The sequence below is a fragment of the Coffea eugenioides genome, chromosome 5 (genome assembly GCF_003713205.1).
Source record: "Coffea eugenioides isolate CCC68of chromosome 5, Ceug_1.0, whole genome shotgun sequence".
Classification (NCBI taxonomy): Eukaryota; Viridiplantae; Streptophyta; class Magnoliopsida; order Gentianales; family Rubiaceae; genus Coffea; species Coffea eugenioides.
Window position 1 is genome coordinate 40287386 of NC_040039.1, and position 26016 is coordinate 40313401.

Genomic DNA, 26016 nt, shown 5'->3' on the forward strand with positions numbered 1-26016 from the left:
ACAGTCATCCCCAATGAAATCGTTACTTTCTTCCAGCAAGCAAACTATTAGCAGTTTGTTTAATATCGTTTGACCTTGATCAAATGCTTTTGACCATGATTCCCGTTTTGACATCATCTCTGCCCCAATAAACAGGTCTATTAGTTCCTTTTTTTCTATTTCACTATCTTCTGGATAAAGACAGCAATACAAGAAGCAATTTCTTTGACATTCATTCAAGCGATTGAAACTCTATTCCAGGATGGGAAATACATCTCGTTCCATCTCATGATACCCGATTGAGCATGTTTTCAATTGTTCCAATGCATTTCTCCACTCACAAATGTCGCTCACACCCCTCATGCTTCCAGCCACTGTGATAATACCAAGAGGCAAACCACCACACCTTCCCACAATAGACTTGGCAATATTTTCCAAACCTCCATGAAGCAAGGTCTCGCTACCAAATTTATACTTGAATAAATCCCAAGCTTCGTCTGTGTTCAAAGTTTGCAAATCAAATTTTCTTTGGCATTGTATCCTGTCGCACACTTTCCGTGAGCGTGTAGTCAAAATCAATCTGCACTTGCTTGGATGAAGAGGAATCCCTACCCTGTCTAAACAAATTCTTCCCAAACATCATCCAATATGAGCACTACTAATCTCTTCATTTTGCTGAATGCCCCACGCAATATATCTGCCCTGACTTCTTCCTCGTTCCTACTTGATAGATGACGAATGCCTAAGACATTAGCAATCTTATCCTGCAAACTGGTGACACTGAAGTCTTGAGATACTGTAACCCAAAGCACTTGATAACTGGGTTTTTCTGAGAGATGGTACTTGATGTGCTTTGCCAGTGTGGTCTTACCAACTCCACCCATACCATAAATCCCAATGCTTGATATGTTATTAGCCACCAAGCATGGCCAAATTCTCTGCTTAGCTTCCTCGAATTTTACTCCAAACAATTTGGCTGGCAGGCATGGCTCCCCGATGTTGTCATAATTATCGAGCACAAGCCCATCGAAATGACGGCTTTGATCAACAAGTTCTTTCACCTGAAGTTGCAGCTTTCCTACAGGATCCTCCTTTAGTGGAAGCCTCCAAGATGATCCTTTTGTTTCCAATGCATCAATTTCAGGGCTTAATTTTTTAACTTCCTTCAACCAACTGTCAACTTCACGTTTCCTTTTCTTTCTACCTGACATTTCTTCTCTATTCACTTCCTCTTCTATGTCAGATACTTTGCAACTCAATTCTTGCCAATTGCTTTCAGCGATTGCCTGTTGTCTGCGTCACTCCTTCTCATGTAATCTACTACAATCAATTCTGCCGTCTTTTCTACCAGAGCTTTCCCAAATAATTGTATCATCTACAATATAAAAATATATCAATGATAGGGTGCTAATTGTTAGTAATTTTATTGTTAATTTTCCCCTTTGTCCTTGCCAAATATTGTTTAAATTGTTAATATATACTTATCTTTGGTATTTGGACCTATCTACAGGGAAGTTGAACTGAAATATACTAAAAAGGAGGACCTGTTGAGGAAAATTGCTCCACACGTGGGAGACTCCAAAGAGCTTCACAAACCCGGGCCCACAAGGTGCCACAGACGGATTGCATCTCTTTTGCTGATTAGAAGTTTTCCTATGAAGAGGAAACTAAAATCAAGGACTTCGCAGAGCTCCAATTCTTTGGCCTTTGGACTCTCAATTCGGTGGGGACCACTAGATAGATAGTATTGAGTCATTTCTTTTGGCTTTAAGGAAACAAACGTACAGAGGAGAAGAAAGACATTAGTCTTTGTGGCTTGTTCCTTATTCGTGGGGACCACGAGGCAAGAAGTAGTTTTTGTTTTAGAATAGGAGAGCTTCGTTTTGTTTTTGCTTCTAGCTAGTTCCTTCGTATTTATTACTTTATATATAGCTTTGCCGTTTTCTTCTAGGGGGAGGACGGAAACATAGTTTTGTTTTAGAATAATTACTTCTGCAATTTTGCATGGGATTTCCTCCATGAAGATGAACTAATTCATTTTTTCTAGTCGAAGGTCAATTTGAGGACTCGGTTCCGAACATCTGTGAGATCTAATTATTTTATTTATTTCTTTTATTTATTGGTATTTGTACGTTTCCTGATTTAATTGTTTATGATTGTTTTGTTATTTGAATGTCAAGGGCCCGATATTCGAATTAATCTAATAATCTACTGTCATATTAATTGATTGAATCCGTAATTGTTCTATCGATTAATACCAGTGGCGACTAGCGTGATTGGTTTCATGTTAGGGAAACGTATGATCTAAGTTAAACAAACCCTCGTAGCGTGTTTGTTGGTTAGGGTTGGGTTTTTCTAATTATTAATGCAGTCAAGTAATTAAATCCTATGGTCGTACTTAGGGTTATTTCTTGGTTAGAGAAATAGTTAACGGTCGTTCCTTAACTATCGAGAAATTAAGGAAAGGCTGGTTGTTCATCGCGTGTATGGCAACTATAACCAATCTATTAATGAGTAATTGAATTATCTTTGCGTCGATGATCAGTTGCATGGACCGTGTCTGAAAAGTTGTACTTTTGGCTAAAGTCATATTGGTTATTGATTAATTTCTATTAATTTATATTAGTTGTTTTATTAGTTAGTTAATTAGTTATTTTATATTCTCCAAAAATCCCCCCATACTTCAGACTCTAAAAGAAATAAATTATCCCCAATCCCTGTGGATTCCTCCCTACTACGCGCCTCCTGGCCGCCGTCGCGCGCTGCTCGCGCGCACGAAGCTTCGCCCACCGCCTCTTCGCCAGCTCACCACATCTCTGCGCGCAACTCCAAGCTCGCCGCTGCCTCCTGAGCTCGTGCCACCACCAGTTCGCCCAAGCTCCGAGCTCCACCGCCAGTCCATGCAGCCCACCACCACCTCACCAGCTCACCACTAGCTCCAAAGGCCTTCCCCCATCGCGAGCCATCTGCCCAACGCGCACGCCACCACTCTCCCCTCCAGTAGCTGACGCGCCATCACGCGTTCCTCTCTCACCTTGCATGACTGCCTCCGCGCGCCTCTATAGAGCCACGCTGCATGCCTGCGCCTCTCTCTCTCTTCACCGCCAACGCAGTGCCGTTGCTGCCGTCCTTGCTGCGCCACCCATCGCTACCCCACGCGCCATCACCACCTGTCAAAAATTGACAGGTGGAGGTATTGAAATTTCCCCCTCGTTTAGTATTCCCCTGAACCCTCATTTGCTGGAATTTGTGCCTTTTTGGTGGGTTTCTTGTTGGATAAACGCGCCATCACGCGTTCCTCTCTCACCTTGCATGACTGCCTCCGCGCGCCTCTATAGAGCCACGCTGCATGCCTGCGCCTCTCTCTCTCTTCACCGCCAACGCAGTGCCGTTGCTGCCGTCCTTGCTGCGCCACCCATCGCTACCCCACGCGCCATCACCACCTGTCAAAAATTGACAGGTGGAGGTATTGAAATTTCCCCCTCGTTTAGTATTCCCCTGAACCCTCATTTGCTGGAATTTGTGCCTTTTTGGTGGGTTTCTTGTTGGATAAAAACAGGAAGTGGTTTGCTTGATTTTCCCCCTTCCCGTTGAACTATTTAGGAGCTTCTGTTGCATTTGTTGGGATTTTGGGTGGATATGTGTCCAATTGCTGAAATTTGTTGCTTTGTTTAATCACTCGCATTGCTCCTAGTTTGCTTGAGTGAAATTGGTTGGACGTCCTTTGCCCATGGAGTTTAACTGTTACATTGTTTGGGGTGGTTTTCTGGTACTGATTGAATTGTTGGGCGTAAATTGCTCAGGGCTTTAAATTGCTAATTTGGTGGGCCATTTATTGTGCACTACCCTTTTGAATTGGGAGATACCTGTGCTTATTGGGTTGATTGTTGACTTCACTAGAGGATATTGATTTCTACTGATCTGCATTTACTTGTTCCTCTATATGTTGGCAATTTTGTTTCTGTTGATTGGGCTACCTGTTAGCGACAATGGTGAGATCAAAGTTCTCTTCTAGGTCCGGAACCTCTCGACCTTAGCCTATCCCAACCCAACTCAACCATTTCCCGCCTCACCCACTGCTGTGGCCCCGCCATGGTCCCCGTGATTTCAGAGAAGTACCGTTGCTCTTTTGCTTACTATTACTGTTTATTTATCACATTGAGGGCAATGTGTGATTTAGGTGTGGGGGGTTTGTTTGGGTGCTAATATTTTCAATTTTTGATTTTTAGGTGTTTTTCCTTTGTTTTTAGTTTGATATTTATCTCTTTTTCGTTTATTTTCTTTTCTTTTTTTCCTAGTGGTCAGTTCTTATTTGAATACCAGGTTTGATGTTGGATTTTTGTCTCTAATTCTGATATTGCCGAGTTTTAGTAATAAAAAGATATCAAGTTAATGGGATTGAGTTCAGGAACGTCTCTCTGGTGAATATCAGTAATTGTTTGACTTTTCTAATTTTTGGTTAACTTTTCTAGACATAGGGAATGATTGTTGGCATTTTTCATGTGAATTGGTCCAGTTATTAATTTTAGTTCTCCATGTTTGGAAATTTAAGGCTGGCGGCTGTTATTTTTTGTGCTATTTTTAGTTATTGTGCTATATGATTGTAAATAAAAGTTGACTGTACTCCGCTAGTGATTACTATTGAGTAACCGGGGATCTTCACCTAAAGTGTCGATTCTCGCGTCAAAAGGTAGTAGTTACTATAAGTGCGTGGTCCCGTAGCGATTGGAGCTGAGTAACTGGGCTCCTTCATCTGTCAAATGTTGGAGTTCGCGTCAAAAGGCTCTAATGGCTATAGATTAAGTCTTTTGTTACTCAAAAAGAAAAAAGAAAAAAAATGAAAAATGAAAAAACAAAAAGGAAAAAAAAAAGTGAAGTAAAGATTGTGTTAGTATGTGAATAAGTCAGCTTGCCGGTTTGTGATCTTAATGTCGAGATTTTGGTTAATAGCTGGACCATTTGCTGATAGATGTGAACAACCATTCCTTTGTCTTAGATTAGTTTGCTTTAAATTGGAGGAGTTGGTAGTTTAGATGCTAACCGGGGTGATTTTTCTTGGATCTTGACCTGTGTCGCTTGATATATGATTTTCTTGGTGTCTTGGCAATACGGTAGTTGGAGCAATAGCCATTGTCAAATTTTGGTGTTCAATTGCTGTTCTCATGCTTGAGGGCAAGCATGGTTCAGGTGTGGGGGGAATTGATAGGGTGCTAATTGTTAGTAAGTTTATTGTTAATTTCCCCCTTTGTCCTTCCCAAATATTGTTTAAATTGTTAATATATATTTATATTTGGTATTTGGACCTATCTACAGGGAAGTTGTACTGAAATATACTAAAAAGGAGGACCTATTGAGGAAAATTGCTCCACACGTGGGAGACTCCAAAGAGCTTCACAAACCCGGGCCCACAAGGTGCCACAGACGGATTGCATCTCTTTTGCTCATTAGAAGTTTTCCTATGAAGAGGAAACTAAAATCAAGGACTTCGCAGAGCTCCAATTCTTTGGCCTTTGGACTCTCAATTCGGTGGGGACCACTAGATAGATAGCATTGAGTCATTTCTTTTGGCTTTAAGGAAACAAACGTACAGAGGAGAAGAAAGGCATTAGTCTTTGTGGCTTGTTCCTTATTCGTGGGGACCACGAGACAAGAAGTAGTTTTTGTTTTAGAATAGGAGAGCTTCGTTTTGTTTTTGTTTCTAGCTAGTTCCTTCGTATTCATTACTTTATATATAGCCTTGCCGTTTTCTTCTAGGGGGAGGACGGAAACATAGCTTTATTTTAGAATAATTACTTCTGTAATTTTGCATGGGATTTCCTCCATGAAGATGAACTAATTCATTTTTTCTAGTCGAAGGTCAATTTGAGAACTCGGTTCCGAACATCTGTGAGATCTAATTATTTTATTTATTTCTTTTATTTATTGGTATTTGTACGTTTCCTGATTTAATTGTTTATGATTGTTTTGTTATTTGAATGTCAAGGGCCCGATATTCGAATTAATCTAATAATCTACTGTCATATTAATTGATTGAATCCGTAATTGTTCTATCGATTAATACCAGTGGCGACTAGCGTGATTGGTTTCATGTTAGGGAAACATATGATCTAACTTAAACAAACCCTCGTAGCGTGTTTGTTGGTTAGGGTTATACTTTTCTAATTATTAATGCAGTCAAGTAATTAAATCCTATGGTCGTACCTAGGGTTATTTCTTGGTTAGAGAAATAGTTAACGGTCGTACCTTAACTATCGAGAAATTAAGGAAAGGCTGGTTGTTCATCGCGTGTATGGCAACTATAACCAATCTATTAATGAGTAATTGAATTATCTTTGCGTCGATGATCAGTTGCATGGACCGTATCTGAAAAGTTGTACCTTTGGCTAGAGTCATATTGGTTATTGATTAATTTCTATTTATTTCTATTAGTTGTTTTATTAGTTAGTTAATTAGTTATTTTATATTCTCCAAAAACCCCCCCCCATACTTCGGACTCTAAAAGAAATAAATTATCCCCAGTCCCTGTGGATTCGACCCTACTTATCACTATCTACAGAAATTATATTTTATTTTAGCAGGTATTTATTATTGCACAGGTTCGACACCTGTCATTCAACCTTAGGTGCATAAAGCAAATTGAAGCAAATCCGAAAATTAAAATTGAAGAGAACATCAAAAGTTGCCAGCGGAACTTAGTCAACAGATTGTTTAGTAAAGATTAATAACCAGAAAAAGAAAATGTTTTTCACTCAATTCAATAATTGTTCAGCTATTAGCTAATCTAGAATTCTTCTGACTGAATAGTTCATTCAATGTTTGGAGAAATGACAAAAACGTTTGAAGATTGATTTTGAAAAACTTAGAAGAAAACCTATTTTTTGAAGCACTGAATTGATCGTAGAATATCTAAACCCACAAATTTCGGTGTTTCATTAATTTCGCCGAACACTTCTATACATTACCCTACGGATTCTCTACTATTGAGTTAGTAGAAATACTCTTCTTATGTAATATTTAATTCCCAAATACTTTTCCTATGTAATGATTTATTCCAATCTTTATGGGGTTCTGAGTGAGAGTTGGCATAAATTGTTAGGTAAAAACCCACATCATAGGTACAAAATATCTCTAAGAACCATTAATTTTGTGGTGCAACTTTAACCCACTTGATGCAGCTAACTATTTTTCATTTAAGTGCATGATTCATCTGTTAAAAAATAAAAAATCATCAAGAAAATGCATGTTCTTTGTTAGTCCAAAAAAAAAAAAGAAAAGAAAAGAAAAGAAGAACTGTGCACGAAAACCTACTTCTTTATTCTTTGAGTTAGATACCTTGGGCAATTTTTTATTTCATTATTTTTAATTTTGAGTACATCAATTTAAAGATCTAAACGAAACAGGATAATAGGAGCTATACCCTAAAAAATGTCAGGATAAAAATGGCTCACAAACATTTTTTTTCCCTCCAAAAGAAGAAGAAGAAGAAGAAAATGTCTCAAAACACCCTACCCAGATAAAAATATGTCAACAATTTTTCCTTTTTTTCCTTTTGCTTTTTTGAAAAAAAAAATGAAAGGAAGGATGCTACAGTACTACAGTAGACTACTCTCCTCATCCCATACGTACATAAACTCATGACGTGCTGTAAAACATTTAATTTGGTAGAAAGAAGACCATATAAACATGAAGTTGTCCAATTATGCTGATTCAATTAAGCATTTTAGTAAATGAAACTGATATGCATCTTTTTTTTTTATAACAAAAAAAATTGATATGCATTTGATGTAAGAAAACTTTTATAAAAATTTAAGATTTTACGTAAAAGCTTCTAAGTTATCAGATTAAGGCCAAGATCCGTATATGTTTCGACACTCGACAGGATCAATTTACTCCTATAGATCCATCCTGTACCTGGGTCTAGTTTTGTTAGTAGTATTAGTTAGGTGATAGAACAGTTATTTGGCACATTTTGCAGTGTTATTTCGGCCTAATTTTGGCTATTTACTGTGCTAAGTACTGAGGTCTAACTCATATTTCACATTGGTATGAATTATAGGTGATCGGCATTAAAAATGATCTCGCGGGGAAAATTTCCAGAAGACTTGTCGTCCCAGGGCGTGGCCACGCCTTAGAAGGCGGACGAAACCTAAAGCCGGACCCTGGTCCACGTGAACCGCGAGGAGCACAGGATTAAAACTCCAAAGGCTTCAATTGAAAAGCAAGAAAAGGGCCAGACGTCCGTGGGCTTCTGCTTGACTTTCTTGGGCGGCGGATATACAAAAGGAAAAGAAGGAAGATTCAGACATCATCTACTTTTTTAGGCTTAGTTTTCTTTTCCTACGTTTGTCAGCGGTCAGACGCTTTTTCTCTTCTTTCGCTTTCCGTCAGCCGCAATTGGATTTTGAGCTTTAAGTTTCCTTTTGTTCTCTTTCGGGAAGGACGTAATTTTCTCCCCTTTAGCTTTTGTCTTGTACGGATTTGACTGCTGGGTTGTAACCCTTGTTTTGAGGCAATTCGCGTTGGTTGTTTTGCTTTGCGATTGCGGTCCTAGAACGAATGCAAAAGCAGGATCTTCTTCGTTGTTGCCGCAATTAACTTCCTTTCCCCAATTCTTCGGCGAATAATTGAATGAATTCAATTAAATCACGCGGGATTGACACGATGAGGAGCGGCTAATTTCCTCCTCTACCCAAAGGTTGACGCGAAGGCGCGGTCCATAATATCTGTGAGATCTAACCGAATCTTCATTATTTCCTCCAATTAATTGCTATTCGTGCGTTTCCTGAATTAATTGTTCATGGGTATTTTATTAATTGAATATCAACGGCCGGGTATTTGATTTAATTTAATAGCCTACTGCCACGTTAATTAAATAGAATCCGTAATTGTTCATTTAGTTAACACCCCGTGGCAACCACCATAATTGGTTTTATGATGGGGAAACGCAGGATCTAGCTTAAATAAACCCTCTTAGCGTGTTTATTGGTTAGGGTTGGGTTCTTCTAACTTTAATGCAATTGGGTAATTAAATTCCTATGGTCGTACCTAGGGTTGTTATCTGGTTAGGGAAGCAGTCAATGGTCGTACCTTGACTGTCGAAAAGGTAAGGAAGAACTGGTTGTCAGAGCTTATTGATAACTATAACCAACCTAGTGATAAATGGATGAAATATCTTTGCATCGATGATCATTTAATTGGACCGTGCCTGAGCAGTTGATCCTTTGGGTAGACTTTTATTAATTGCTATTTTTAGTGAATTGTGCTTGTGAGTTGGTTTTGAACTTAGTTCGCTTTATTTTTATTTTACTTTTATTTTATTTATTTCTCTCCCATTGAAAATCCCCCAATTTTGTTCTACTGATTTGGAAAGAAATAATTTCCTACCTGCTCCCTGTGGAATCGACCCTACTTGCCATTATACGCAAAAATTAGTATTTTTATAGACAAACCCGGTATATCGGATCAAGCAAACTCTTCGGGAACAGGGTGAATCAAGTAACCCATTGCACACCTAGGGTCCCTGCTCCAGTACTTGGATTTGTTCTATAATTATTTAATTGAAGTGGTAATTAGGACTTTTTAGTAATTATTATTGCACAGGTTCGGCACCTGTCATTAGGTCCAGGTTTGGATCATCTCATTCTGAACTCTGTTGGAACAGAGCACTCCATGTGACATCATTGTACCTTGAAGTTAGGACAAATTATCTTGAAGACTTGAAGAAGCTGAGAACTCCTAAACTCTGCCAAAAGACAAAAAGTTAGTATTATTGAGTTTTGATGAATGAATTATAATTGAATCAAGAAGTTGGTGCCAAGCAAAGCTATTATAACAGAAGAACTCCAACAGAGCATGAGATGCAACTCTGGCTACAAGTTAGGAATTCAAACGATTACACTTACAGATATATCCAAAGGACTGCACACATTTTTAAATCCAAAAAGTATATTGCAACTCTCACCTACTTTTAAATCCAAAAAAAAAAAATCTATTAAATACTGTACACTCTCTTCAAAGAATGCCTATTACAATTACTAAATGCTAGGATAGAGACAAATATAACTTAAATACTATTGGTTCCCATCGTATGTATATGTGTATTTATCCTTTTGCTTATACCAAAAAATTGACACCAAAACTTGGATTTTGACTTAGATTCAACAAGATCTAATAGTAAGCATCCAAAAAGAAAATGATAATTGGGGAGATTGAACTAATACATTCACAAACATATGTGGGAGACTAAGCTAATTTACACATATAAGAATATGTCTGGGCTAATATATAAATATAAATAAATATATATACACAAATACATGCTTGCATGCATATATACATACAAACAAAACATACATACATACATATATATATATATATATATATATCATTATGGCCCAGATCCAGCCCATATACAGCCTCTGTTCACATTTTATCTTCTCCAAAAGTTGATAAGAATGTGCAACTTTGATAAAATTCAATATTCTTGCCCAAAAATGCCAACGATGTGAAAACCATGAAGAGAGCTATCCATGTTGAAGGAAAAAGAAGGGGTCTATATATATCATGTGCCTCGCAAGGCTATATATAACATGACAGCAATAAGAAACAACTTCAATATTACAAAATTAAGATCCAATATGATATCCTTTTACCTTGAATTCTTGGACAAGCAAAATTTCCAGGCCAAGTTATCTTGAAGAAGCTGAGAACCACAAGAATCTGCCGAAAGAAAAAGCATGTACTTTATTTTCGTTTGATTTCACTACTAAGAAGTAAGAAGCAATTCCAAAAATATTCAATTAAGACTCTGACAATTGAACAAAGATTTTTGTGCCAGGAAGAGATAGTGTATGTACTTGATGAAATAAGAAACAAATCCAACAATTACAAAATTGTGATGGATGTGATCTCATTGTGCCATGTTGATGACTTAATGAACTATCCTTCAAGAAGTAGGGGGAAATTTCCAGGAAATGGTGCGGCAAGACTTCGATGACTAAAGGGAAAAGCTATAATAAACTGTATAGTCCGTTATATAGCAGCCAGAATTTCTGACACTTAAGAAAGGGAGATAAAATGACAAAATGATACAATCAAGTAGATAACTTGTATGGTTTGCCATCTTCTAGATACTGGGGCAAAAGGGTTTGTTATCTGCTAAAATGAGCTTTCTGGAATCATACAATCAATTTGCCATGAATGAGCAAATGTTCTTTCCAAAAGGGCCTACTGATTGTTTGGATAGGGTATTATTTGAAATATTATTTGGAATAATTATTGTAATATTTTTTGTGATGTGATGTATGTGAGATAAAAAGGTGATTCAAAATATAAAAAGGTGAATTGAAAAATATGTCTATGATGCAAGTAAAATATTATTTGGGATAAATTCACTGTCCAAACGTACGTCAATCAAGTTGATACTTGTATGGTTCCCTATTTTCGGGTAGTTGGCGTAACTTTAAAGGCAGGATGGACGCTAATGTAATTGTTCCTGGAAAGTGTATAATCCGGTGCAGGATAGGTTTTTTTTTTTTTTTTTTTTTTTTTAAATTTAAGTTGCAGGATAAACTTGTCAAACCATTGAAGTGAAATTATCGAGTATTTACTTTAAGTCAGATTTTTTTTTGGGTAATGTGATTCCTGAATTCTATAACCTCCCTCGTGTGAACAGATCCAAATGAGAATCTCATTTTCATGTAGCTATTTTCTTTAAGTTTCAACAGAAGTTAGTGGAACAAGAATCAAATATTTCCTGAGGGTCATCATATTGTCTGAACTGTTGGTATAATTGATTGTTTTTATGGATTTTTTTTTGGCTATGCTTTTATAGCATAGGATTTGGACAATTTTGGTAGCGTTGGTATGAATAATTTTTTATATGGACTGTTGTTTTTGCTATACTATTATAACGCAGGATTTAGATTGTCTAAATTAATTAAGCCAACTATTTCCCTTTAATTTTATGGAAAAATTTGAAAAAAAAAATGAATGAGAAGAGTGAAAATTCATAAATAGGTGGTAAGTAATAGGAAATTTATAAATGGGGTAAGGGTTATTATTCACATATTATAAGAAAAATTTTTGTTGCAAGCTAAATTACAAATTAACCCTTATGTGCGTGTAAGTAGGGCTGCAAACGAGCCGAGCCGAGTCGAGCTTTGAGCTAATCGAGCCGAGCCTCGACTAAATTTTACCAAGCTCGAGCTCGAGCTCGAGCTCGACGAGCCGGCAAATTTCGAGCTCGAGCTCGACTCGAATCAAGTCGAGCCGAGCTCGAGCTCGAGTTCGAAAAAAAATAAAAAATAATTATTTTATTTTTAAAAAAATAAATAAAATAATATTTTTTTAAATAAATAATAAAATATTAAGGATATATACGTAATTTTACTATGAAAATAAAAAATAAAAAATAAAAATATATAATATACGTAATTTTATTATTAAATAAAAATAAAAATAAAAAAAAATATATATATACCCAAGCTCGCGAGCCGGCTCGCGAGCTAACGAGCTTAATATTCTGAGCTCGAGCTCGAGCTCGAGTTTGACTCGAGCCCGATTAATATCGAGCTCGACTCGAGCTCGATTAATATCGAGCTCGACTCGAGCTCGACTCGAGCCGCTCGCGAGCGACTCGAGCTCGACTCGAGCCGCTCGCGAGCGGCTCGATTCGTTTGCAGCCTTACGTGTAAGGGCACTTGTATGTGCACGTCTATCATATGTGCATATTTGAATGTATATTTACACGCATTAATAAACACACTTTTATTCAGTAAGATCCACATTGCTATGAGGGTAATTTAGTCATTTAACAATAAAATTATTACAGTAGTTGCTTTAATTCGTGAGTAATAACCCATGGCCCGGTTACAAAATTTGTAAAATTTACAACCTACTTAGAGATTGTTAATATTCCTATTCTTTTTTTAAAATAAAAAAAATCCCAAATTATTTGACGACATAGGGGAAGAATTTGCGGGAAATGGTGCGGCAAAGACTTTGATGACTAAAGGGAAGAATTTCTGACCCTTGAAAAAGGGGAAGTAAACTGTATGTCAATTGCAGCCAGAATTTCTGAGAAGGAGCTGTTGAAGTGCATAGTTGTTTCGCAGTTTGTTTTCGGTAGGTTCTGAGTAACTTTTAAAGGCAGGATGGATGCTAATGTAATTGCTCCTGGAAAGTGCATAACAGTTGTAGGATAGGCTTTTTTTTCTTCAGTGCAATTGTTCCTGTCAAACTATTGAAGTGAAATTATCGAGTATTTTCTTTAAGTTAGATTTTTTTCTTTGGGTATACATCAACATTAAATGGATAGTTTAAATTAAACCTACTCCTTTTTTTTTCTTTTTTTTTTTTAAGAGAAGGTTTTCAACTCAGAATCTTTTAATTACTTATGATTCCTTGATCCTCCATTAAACCTACTCCATTATTAGACGTCCACAAATCATTTTAAACAAAAGTGGTTACTTAGAAGCAGCTGTGGTGATACATATAGATATTTGCAGATGATTTGCTTTTGACTTGTCATTATTGCACGGACAAGTAAAAGCGACCACACTCCATTATTAGAAGAGGGCCACCACCGAAAGGGGCAAATTTCGCCTTTGACGTCGCCGACGACGACATTGTCGAGAGGAAAAATCCATGAAGCTGCGGGGAGGTGGGGAACCTTCCCCGTGTCCACCCCTGCAAGTGCTCCTGGCGGTGACGGCCCACTTTTATTTTTATTTGACTTTATTTATATATGTATAATATGGATAATAAATTTACTAAACATTCTTCTGAATTTTTAACCAAAAATTCATCTTGAAACACAATTTAAAAATTATTTTGATCTTCGTGAATTCATTTCTTCATATTTAATTTCAGATAAAATCTAAATCAATTATCATTGTCATTTTTTAAAGGGTTAATATCAGAAACCTCCCTTGAGGTTTCTTCTAATCACACCTAGCACCCCTCATATTTTCGAAATCACACTTAGCACCCCTGGAATGATAACTTTGGTATCATTGTCAACCCCTTATTATTTTTGTTCCACTTTTACCCTCCTTGTGAACTCTATTTATGTAACTCACATCCCTCCGACTTTTGTAACACTACAAAATCGTCCTTGAGCAGTGTAACATGTTTTGAATATTTTGTAATTTTATGTAAGCTTCTTGTACATCTTTATAATAGATTGCGTTTCTATTATTAAGTTTTACAAATAATTCACATAAAGTTACACATTGTTTAAAAAATGTTACATTGATCTGAACGGAGATAAAAAAAAATGTGACTATGGATTCTCATAATGGCAGCAATAGTTTCAATATGTGGTTGTAGTTGTAAATAAACTTGCTCTTCCATTTTTGTGAAAATGAGGTAGTATAAATAGCTTTTTGTGCATCCTAATCGAATGGAGTTTGTAAGTTATTAATATTGTGAGACCCTATTATCAAGTAAAAATAGATTGCTAATGCTATATACTCATGAATTCCCATCATCTTTAAACTACTTTTAGATTATGTTATTATTCACTTAGAAATTGTAATTTTGGCAATGGCACTATGTCCATTGCCAAAAGTCAACATCACTGGAAACTCCATAGCTATTTAATATTAGGGAGTGGGATAGGAACAATTGTTAGATCAACCATCCCTAAATCGTGTAACATTTTTTGAACATTTTGTAATTTTATGTAAATTTCTTGTACATCGTTACAATAGAAGTGTGATAAATTGTTAGTGTACATATTAGTCCAATGTGTAATAATCGTATTTGTGTTGATAAGTTTTACAAATAGTTCAATTAGAATTACACTTTGTACAAAAAATATTACATAATTACATAATAGTTTTACATAATTTAGGGAAAACCTCAAGGGAGGTTTCCGAAATTAACTCTACATAAATAGAGTTCACAAGGAGGGTAAAAGTTGAACAAAAATAATGAGGAGCTGACAATGATACCAAAGTTGTCATTCCTGGGGTGCTAAGTGTGATTTCGAAAACATGAGGGGTTCTAGGTGTGATTAGAAGAAACCTTAAGGGAGGTTTCTGATATTAACCCTTTTTTAAAACAGCGTACCCTACATAAAAAAAAGGTAATCTAACATTAAAAAAAAATCCTTTTACCAAATAAATAAACAATAATGATTATATTCTTTTACCACAATTTCATATTACATATATATAATCATATTATGTTATCTATTTTATATTCCACAAATATATATATATATATATCATTTAAATTATTGGTAGGGTGGAGTGCGAGGTTTCCTTCCCCATCCCTCACTCCATTTAAAGTTGGGGGAGAAAAATGCCCCCTCTTTTCTTCTCCCTTGCCCCCTTTCAGCGGCGCCCCAATCCTTGTTGTCCTCATTGCTATCTCTAAAATTGTTGCGTAAAATTAGAATGAAATAATTGACATCTCGTGGGTGTTTATTTTGCAAAGTAAACACTTGTGTTTGTGTCCCTAAAACTAAGTTTATCTGGTAGAAACATTAGTCAGGTAATGAATGGTTAAAGGTTGGATTGAAAATTTTCTTAGGCTCCCCTTTCTCTCCTGCCTTCTTCCTCTTTATAGGATTTAGTGTCTTCCTTTGAATTTTAAAAAAATAATAATATTTGTAAGGTATCCATTAATAGTCAAGGTTTCCTTACCTGTTTTATGCCAAGTTATTGGAAAAGTATGATTCTAATTTTTTTCCTTTTGTCTTTTTATAATGCAGTTGCTACTTTAATCAAGACTCAAAACTTGACAGTTAATATCCTCACGTCCAACTTTTCTTGTAAATACCAGGTTCAACCTTTCAACTATTACATATAGATACATGTGCATAACCATTTTGCTTTTTGCTTTTTGTTATTTTGACAAAAATATAGGTGCATGTCTGTGACTCTCTCTTGAGCCTGATGTAGAAAAATAGTATTACTGAAACATGTAGGAGGACAAATTTTGCTTATTCCTCTGATTTTACTTCAAAATTCATCAAATATGTATTAATTTTATTATTGTTGAGTTTATTCTACATTGATTGTGGAAAGAGTGGCTGCTTGGTCATAAATGTGAGAGAAAATCTCAGCCCTTGAGTTAGCTTTTGGGTTGGGAAGGCCCAACAGCGTCCAACAATCATCAATTGCGGTTTTTCCTGATTAACAAGCACAGCTTCATTTGTCCCAATTCTCCTGATTAATAGCCACGGCTCCCTTGTCATTGTAAACGAACACTTATCCCTTGTCATTGTAAACGAACACTTAATAGCGAGAAAGTCTTTGGAAGATACCTGACAATAAAAAATTTGTTTTTGACCCCTTTTTCAATTCAAAAGAATGGTTGCGGTATCAAAAATTGATTACTAGTTCCTACTTCCTCATCTGTTACATTTTTCAGAGCATAATGGAAATGAAGGGCTTCTTTTGATCACCAATTCACAATTATACTGGAAACGCTAATCAATTGAATTCTTGTCAGCTCTGGGATGTCCATTTATCTATAACATCCCAATAATGTTTATGGGATTGGACTGCAATAAGACTGGGTACTGCAACCTTTTGGAGCGTTACCATGCCCTTGTAATGGTCGAGGACTATGGTCACAATTCACCAGAAATATTACTGAACTGTTATTAACTGAATAACACGTCTTTGTTGCGAAAGCAGAGAGTGCTTTACCACTTGCCAAGCACTAGATTGTGCTGCCTGCTTTGATTTCGTAATGTGATTCCTAACTTCTATAACCTCCCTCGTGTGAACAGATCCACAATGAGAATCTCATTTTCATGCAGCTATTTTCTTTAAGTTTCAACAGAAGTTAGTGGAACAAGAATCAAATATTTCCTGAGGGTCATATTGTCTGAAATTTATACTTCCCTAGCTCTGTTCAATCAATACCAATCTTTGGCTTTTCTTTACCCAAAAAAATGCTCCATTCGTTGAGATGACTATAAATGCTCTCAGGAAGTAGGTAACTAATGCTAATCATAGCCATCTAAAATTTTTTTTTTTCAATATTGATTTAAATTGCAGCCCAAACGCGTCCCTTGAATCCGGAAGGGATCTAAAACTACTTGAGATTTGAACAAACAAAACCTGGATTAGGCTCAAACTAACTTTGTTGTGGTGTGCAGAGTCCGAATTAGGTGCAAAAAGTGGGCACTTTGACACTTTCATTTAAATAAGTATAATTTCGACATTTATAAAAGTTTCGTTACGAATGATCATTTCCGTCATTTTGATATTTTAATCCAAATCATAAAGAAATTCCGCATAACTTTTGAAACTATAGGAGGATTATGTTTAAAAAAAAATACTAAATTATAAAAGGGATAAAATGTAATTTGTCCAAAAATGAATAATGAATTCCTTCGCGACTAAGGATTCGGATCGGTTCATGCAGAGGGAAAAGATGTGCAAAATGAAACAATGGCCCGCCTTTTGCCGACTAACTCCTTGGCTCTAGCATCTATTCTCAAAAGTCTTCACTTCCGTGTGAACGGATGGATAACAAAAGCGGGACATCGTATTCAGTATACGAATGTGTATGTGCAATACGTTATTTATGTACACTAACTTTTTTCCAAAGTATTAACAACATATTATGATTGTATAGCAAATAATATAACAAATCTATATCTATATAAATTTGAGAAGGGATTTTTAGTAACAAACCTCCATACATCTTCCCACTACCAATTCTATTTTTCTAACATTTCACATTTAATTTAATTTATAAAATATATTTTTCTTAACTTCCACATCTACTTTTCACATTTGAAATTGTTGGTTATTTTTTAAAATCATTTCATTTCAAATTGTTAGTTAATGTACATGTTATCCTATTTGACCTCCAACCCATCACGTTTCCGATTGTCTTGCGTTATTTATGATTCTACTCCAATTAAAACTTCTATAAGACCATAACAAGATATAACAAATATAACATCCTTTCATACTTTCTTATTAATTTAAATAAGTAAGATTATTTACACTCCATTTTTGTTATTCACACTTCAATAATCATTTTAATCATATAGTTTTCATTAATTAGACTATATAATAAAACAAATGGTGGAATTGTAAATAATAAAAAATGAAGTGCAAATAACATTTTCCTAAGTAAGAAGTGACTTCCATGCCTTTCTAATTTAAATAAGTAAGAAGTGACTCCACTTATATAGGAATTTGGTTTGAAATTTATTAGTGGAAGGGTAAATAAAGAGAAAACATTACCAAACATAGTAAAAGTAAAAAAGTAAATGATAATTTTTATCTTTTAACTTAGTAATTCTAAGTAAAAGAGCAAAATTAAATAGAAAACAAAAAGGAAATAATGTCGTGGATTTAAAAAATCAAGAATGGTATCATTCATGAAATCTAAATTATGAAATCACTAAATAAAAAACAAAGTACTATTGGCCTTTTAATGTGGAAATTTTTTTTTGAAATATTCATTTTTGATAAAAAAAATAATGATAATAACAACACCAATTCTACCAAAAACTTTTAAAAAAGTAACATTATAGTTTAAGAGAAAAATATAGAACATTCGACCCTAAAATACTACTTAATTTGTATATTTTTTGCCCAAATTTGAGCCTGATTAGATTTGAATAAGAGTGCAAAACCTAAACACTAAGGATAACTTTTGGTATCATTAATTATTTTATGTATTCTTATTGCTGTCTTCATATGTAAATATGTATTTGCTATGTTATATATATATATATATCTATATATTGATTGTAGTACTTCAGGATATTATAGATATTATCAGTTTTTCATTTCCATTTTAGATACTAATAATTGTAACCATTGCAATCAATTTCAATTTTATATTTTCATTATAGTAGGTAAAGTTAAATATATTGGGTTGCAGAGATCTGAATTCAGAGGTTGGGTATGGAGGGAGGAGGGAAAGAAGGAAATGGTGAAGAGTTGAAAAGTGACAAGAAAGGTTGAAGAAGAAATATGGATTATAAGAATGGATAGAAAAGGGAGAGAAGAAGAAAGGGGATTGCAGGGATATGATAGAGATGATAAAAAAAATAATAATAGAGAGAGTGATATCATGACAGAAGATACGAAAGTCATATGAGGCATCTCATGATTAGCTGGCGGATAAGAGAAGAGGAAAATAATGGTGATTTTTAATAATTTTGAGAACTCTAAAAACATATATTATAGAGTTTTTTTTTTCAATTTACATTAAAATTTATGAAAAATGCTAATCTAAATACAACCAACAATTTTAGCGGTACAAGACAGGAGAAAGATTTTTTTCTAAAAATGGAAGAAAATAAATTGGTTATAATTTGTTTTTTTATATTATAAGTTTTGATATATGAGTATAACATAATATGTTTTGTCAAATACTGATAAATTGATTTTTTTTTTTTAGAAAACTCTACTCATCTTACCACCCAACCTAACCCTCTCCTTAAATTCGTTAACAATTCCTCTATCATGTAAATTATTATAAATTAATTTTTTTCAACATGTTAAGCATATACTTCATATATATATATTATTCTGTATCACAATATATAAATATATACAATATTATTTTGATTTGAAATATAATCCCGTGGTCAAAATACTAGTATAATAAATGTTAAAAGCTGGATAAAAAGACAACCGTATTTGCCCCAATTCCGCTAATATCTATTGCGCTATTAGCAGAGGAGTAGTAATAATAAAGGGAAGAGTACTTGGCCGTTGACTTTGGCTAGAATGAAATTCAAGGAAAGTAGCAAGGAAACTTCATAAAATTTCGAGAGCGAAGTTATTTAGGGTTCACTTGGATAATATGTTTTTTGAGTGTTTTTTACATAGTTTGTTGTACCAAACTAAGTTATTTTATGTCGATATTAGAAAAAAAATACTGATGTTTCCCCCCTCACCCGCCACCCACAAATGGCAGTCTTTACCACACACCACCAGTATCCTACTTAATGTGCATTTTTTTTTTTTTTTTGTATTTTTGAAAACTTTTGGATGCTTTAAAATATTAGCATGGTTGATATTTTAAACAAGTTTTTTTTTTATTTTTGGTTAAAACAGGCCAAAAATAGGCCATCCAAATAGTAGAGGCTCAGCACCGCCGGAATGGAATGACTTGGCCGTTGTTGACAACAACGACTAAAGGAAACTTCCAGGAAATTGCGAGGAAGGCTTTTAGAAAATGCCGAACTGGAAATTGAGTAAAGCATTTACCTCTAAATAGTTCGGTGTAGCAATAAAACTAACAAATAGGGTTAGTATTCTAAAATTGATCTGCAAAATTTTCTTACTCGAACAAATAAGACATGGACATGTCTTTAATTTTTTCACTTAAAGTTCCAGTACTCTTCTATGGTTTTTACTTCATACCATTAAAGTTTCCTCACCTCACATACACCAATTTCCTGGGAAAAAATATAAAATTTGAATTGCTATTTTCTGAAATTTTTGTAGAAAAATATATTGTAAGAATTTGATATATATAAAATAAAAAAAATAATTAATAAATGTGCTCATAAAAAATATAATTTTTTTTTGAAAAAACAAATGACAATCCAAACAAGACGTCTTTTGATAAAATACAACATTCACACCTTCAACCACTACATAGATAGAGGTGCATATTTATCTTACAACCCCATAGCAAAATTTTGGTGAAGTAATTATCCTCTTTTTTTTTTTAATTTACTAGAGCATACCAGTAAACAATCATAAAAAGAAGAAAACAAATAACATTGATACTAATTATTACCAATCAAAGACTAAAAAGATTTTCATGAATGAAGTTAACTGTTTCATTTAATTTTATGTCTCAGGTTTCACCTCAACTCTTTCCTCTTGCTGAAGCTTTCACAGAGTCATCAAAAGACAAAAGTAACCAAAAAAAAAAAAAAATCTGCATATCTCTTGAAGGAGATCTAACCCTACTTGGATGTTCATCCAAATAACAGTCCCATTAATTTTATCATCAATAGAAGTTTCTCCAACTTCTCCTGATTTTCCGGGCTTTCATTCTCCTGTTTTTTCAAGCAGAAGTCCATTAAAATGCCGGCTTTGATCAGTTAATTCATCCGCCTGATTTTTCATCTTTCTGGCATGGCCTCCAATCAACAAACGGTTCAAAATCCCCCCCTGTTGTTCCCTTCTCTGTAATGCAATGAAATCATTATCTAATAATGTTTCTACTTCCTCCAGCCAATGTTTGACCTCAGTTTTCCCCTTCTGTCGTCCGGACAACTCGGCTCTCTCCACAGCCTCATTTATGTCAGATGCTCTGCTCCTCAGTGCGTTCAGATTCCTGGACAGCAATTGCATATCAGATCCCAAGCCCAAGTAACTCGTCCCTGCGTCCACTGATAGATTTGCAGCCCTTTCAAATGCTATGCCCTCCACCTTCTCACTGAACTTGCCAAGCAGTCGATACATATCAGCTGTAGTCTTCGTAACGATAGTCATAATGATTTGCATCACCATAGCCATGGCCTTTAAACTTGCGTCCAAAATCTAATAAAAAAGAACAAACAAGGAATGTTACTGTTAGTTTTTACAACAAAAAGAATTGATGAAACGAAATGCGCTGCCCCCTCCTCTCAACTGCTATGTCCTCCACCTTCTCTGTGAACTTGCCAAGCTGTGGTATCATTTCAGTTATAGCCTTCCCACTGATATTAAAAATGATTTGCATCACCACATCCATGGCCTTCAAACTTGCATCCATCTAATAAAAATAGACCAAAAGAGAATATGTTAGTTTTTACAACATAAAGAATTCATGAAACAAAATGCTCCCCTCTCAACTGCTATGTCCTCGACCTTCTCTATGAACTTGCCAAGCAGTAGTATCATTTTAGCTATAGCGTTCCCAATGATATGCACAATGATTTCCATATGGACGGCCTTCCAAACTGCATCTGTCATCTGATAAAAAGAGACCAAAGAATGTTAGATTTTACAACAGCAATAATTGATGAAACAAAATGCGCCCACTCCCCCTGCAAATCTCGTGCTTTGTTGCTAGATTATGTGTGTCAAATAAATTGTATCTTTAAACTTCAACAGGAAAGGTCTCTGAAGAATGAAATGTACCTTAAAGATTTCTTGAGAATGAAATATATCTTAAAGCTAATACGATGAGAATCGTCACAAGGACGAGAAGAACTGCAGATGGACAAGAGGGAAAGGTGGGTTAATAGAGGAAGAAGCAACCTCTTTTTAGACGTTGAGATTGACGATGAAAATCACGGAAACCTAGTAGGAAAGTCATGGGAAGAAACTTGGTAACTGGTTAGAAACCTGGTATAAAATTGCTAAGATTGTCCAGCCGATAAATCAATTAATTAACAATAAGATTAATTAGAAGTCCAGATTAAAGTTGCGGTATTCCTAGCAAGATCCTTCTGCTTTGGATTGAAATCTGCTACTACTTGAAATATGGTTGAGAATCTTGGAATATCATAGATATCAATTCCAATTAATTAGATAGTGCTCTTTTTCTATATTGATTCAATGAAACAACAAAAGTGATTTGTTTTTTCCATTTTTGATGATCATATTTCAAGTGAACCCAAGATGTACAAGTAAAAATGGTCAAATATGAGTTTCAATAAGACGCAATTGATAGATTTGCCAGCTGCACGTGATTGGGGTATTGTGGAACAAAATATTTCTTTCATTCATATAGCTCACAAGATTCTTTAATTTCAGCAATTGCCCAATAGCCCACAAGTCCACAAACTGGACCAAGAATCGATGGGGTCCTTACAAATGCCATCCCCTTACAGTTTTTCACCCTCGAAGTTAAGTTTCTTGCGGCAAGGCCCAGAAGCCTCTGAAACCCACCTTTTTTTTTCTTTTCTTTTTTTTTTTGAGAAAAAACGCGCCTTATTCGACATTGTACTTATTCCGGAGGTAAGGCCTTTCATTTATCTCGTACTCTACTTTATTGTCTATTATAAAGTAGTAGGCGTCTATTAAAAAGAGTAGGCGACTATTAAACTCCAACCATATTTCAAAAAAAAAAAAAAAAAAAAAGTTGGTCTTGCATTTTTATTGATTGAAAATAATTCGATCCTTTTCAGGATGTCAAGTATATTAGAGCGTCATATAATGTTTCTCCCTAATTTCAAACTTTGTAAAGGGATTTTTTTTTTTGGGAGGGCTCACAATCATCACAAAGCATCTTCTTTTTGAAATCTTTTCTTTCATATCCTTTTGTCTTGCCGAGTTCCAAGTGAGCTATAAAAAAAGCCATTTATCAGGAGGTATTTTTTAGAAAGAATGTCTCGTCCAAGGCGTAATCTCACCACATTAAAATCCATAACTTCAAACAATGCCTTTATTATTTGGTTTTTCCCCTCATAAAAGTTGCTGGCCTTTTCCATCTTTTCCATAAAACAAATTTCAAGTTTGAATCTTTCATCAAATTAAATATAATTGCAGCTTGTGCCATTTTCAGAACCTTAGTTTACTCAATAATTTGACAGGTTATTTGTTCACTTGTTTTTGTTCAAGTAGTCAAATTTTTAGGAGGCATTTTATGTTTCATGTTTTGGGATGAATCAATTCACAAAACTTGAGGAATGAGAGAAGTTGTGCGAATAATGGTTCTTCTTCAACTACTGCTGCTTGATATCTGCGAGCACTGCACTCATTGAATCCTTTGTTTATTTGTTGCAAATCTGCATTTCTGGGGGTTTTCTTGCACTGTCTTTTGAATGATATATTTAGTATTCTCGAGCATGGTAGCTAAACTGTATGGTATCTGTATCTCTGAGTTTAATCGACTATTTCAGTTCTGCAGAACTGCGTTAATAACACATTGAAAAGAAGTGATCTTACTTTTATCTGCGTTAACACCCGTTTGTTTTCTTTGAAAGGACTGTATTTGTTAGCAAAATGAGAGGAGTGACGACTCACAGGCACAGCACTCACAGGCTTGCTTAACCTGAGAATTATTGACAAACAGAACTTATTATGATACTAAAGCAAAGTGCAATCATGTAAGTTACTTTGCAATTCTACTTCCTTCCAACTTATTATGGTCTCAATATGAAATTTGGAATTTAAACATTTGCAAATATATATGCCCTACAGCTTTATCTGCAACGCCTCTTCAGAAAAGGGGAAAAACAAGACAACATTCAAGAGCAGGAAATGAAAGAAAAAGAAAATAACATAGAGTTCAGATCATTCATAGAATAAATTAATACAGACACTGAATCTAGAAATGAAGAAGAAGAGATGCAGAGAGAGCAAAAAAAAAAAAAAAATTTAAATTTCAGACATAAGAAAAATTTGAAAAAAAAAATTAAAATGCTGTACGCAGTAGATAACATCAGATTGACTATAAGAAAAGGTGCAGTTGGCAATTTGGTACCATCGAAAAGGAAGTCAGTAGAGCAGAACTTGAGCCACTCTAGAAAAAAGGGATAGACAGAGAACATTCAACAGCATAAAATGGAAAAAAAAATAGAGAAAATTTATGATGACATTGAACTCCAAAATAAACAAGAATAAAGACAGATAGAGAAAATAAAGCACTTAAATCCATTTTCCCATCAGACAAACTCAAAAAAAGAGGGGGGGGGGGGGAGGGAGAGAACATTATATGTAGTAAATTACGCAAATTAATTGAAGAAAGGGTGTTGGCAACTCTACACTGCCACAAAGGTAGTTGACAAAGAAAAAATTAAGCTCAACACAGAAAGACTTAATATTGATTCCTATGCAATATCAAATTCTATGCAAGTGGAGAAGCAGATCATTTTGGGGAAAAAGGTCAAAGAAAAGGGATACTAGGTAACATTAGAGGAAGGGGACAAAAGACGTACATGATCATCAGATCCTGTCGACGATCTGTTGTAGTAAAAAATGGGTCAAGGGCATTTTTGGTGTAGGAATTGTCCCATTCTAATGATTCCCACCATTCTTTATCTCCCCTGATTTTGTGAAGAGTACTGGGAACAGATGGTAGTCCGTTGATGGTGAGAAGAAACAAAGGCAGCCTCTACCTTTGGACAACCAAACATTTCAATCTCCGTGATTGAATCGCAGATCATGGCTGCCGTGCAAATGTTCTTCAGCTGTGGCAACCAAGTCAGATGCAACCTCCTTAATTTTGGAAGGATGATAGTGGTGGTGGCTTCACTTGAAGTCAATTGGATGCCTTCTTTTCCTCCTTTTCCCACTCCATTGTCATCTGTTGCTATCTGCTTCAATCCTTCACAATTCCTGATTTCTAAATCTTCAAGATTTTGAAGGTTCTGCAGCAATTGAATTGTGAATAGTTGCTTCATGTTGTGACAATAAGAAATCCACAACTTTGTAAGGGAAGAAAAAATGCCAAGAGGAAGAAGACATGCTTCTATTTTCCTGTAAAAGAGACCAACCAAATTTGGTAAATTGTTGAGCATTAGGGCTTGCAGATTTCGCAATGGACTAAAAGACGAGACTTCCAGCTGATCACATGGAGTAGGAGCGAAGGAAAATTGCAAGAGGAACTCTATTCCATCCAAACCACTAATCTCCAAATAAGACAAGTCATTTAAACTTATAATATTCTTTAAAACATCTGACAAGCACCTTATGCCCCTGCCGACACATTCCTTGAGTATTAGACGTTTCATATCATTTGGCAGCAATAGCACAGGATAGTTCGGTCCTCTCCCCAAGTCACACAGATGGAAAAAATAGTTCTTTGTGATACCAAATATCATTGTCAAATTCATTTATGTCATTAAACCGCTTCCCAAGCAGGAAGTCACTGATATAAACATGATAGTATTTTGGCCACCTAGAGATTTTATAGAAGATTGTAAAAGGCAAACAGCCAGTGAAAATTTCTAATTGGTTCAACACTTCTGCATCATTAAATTGTACTCTACCATAGCTTGGCAATACTAGCAATTGAAGATGGTGAAATTGGGTAAATGTTTCTTTTGGTATTATCTTTTGTATTAAAGATGAACAGGCGTTCAAGTTAAGCCATTCAAGGTTGATTAATGACTCCAAACCTTGAGGTAAATCCTGAATATCTGTCCAAGATAGG

The 26016-nt window shown here is 35.2% G+C and overlaps 2 protein-coding genes and 1 pseudogene across 2 annotated transcripts; all 3 read right to left on the bottom strand.

Moving 5' to 3' along the window:
* Positions 1-231: 231 nt before the first annotated feature.
* Positions 232-1190, bottom strand: LOC113771642 (annotated as a pseudogene).
* A 19654-nt stretch (positions 1191-20844) lies between these two features.
* On the bottom strand, positions 20845-22140 carry LOC113772429. Its single transcript, XM_027317021.1, has 4 exons — positions 22056-22140; positions 21783-21887; positions 21580-21687; positions 20845-21473 (listed from the first exon to the last, which is right to left on the bottom strand). The coding sequence occupies exons 2-4, from the start codon at positions 21885-21887 to the stop codon at positions 20979-20981; spliced, it is 708 nt and encodes a 235-aa protein (XP_027172822.1). The 5' UTR covers positions 22056-22140; the 3' UTR covers positions 20845-20978.
* A 2758-nt stretch (positions 22141-24898) lies between these two features.
* On the bottom strand, positions 24899-25696 carry LOC113771643. Its single transcript, XM_027316214.1, has one exon. The coding sequence runs from the start codon at positions 25694-25696 to the stop codon at positions 24899-24901; it is 798 nt and encodes a 265-aa protein (XP_027172015.1).
* Positions 25697-26016: the final 320 nt, after the last annotated feature.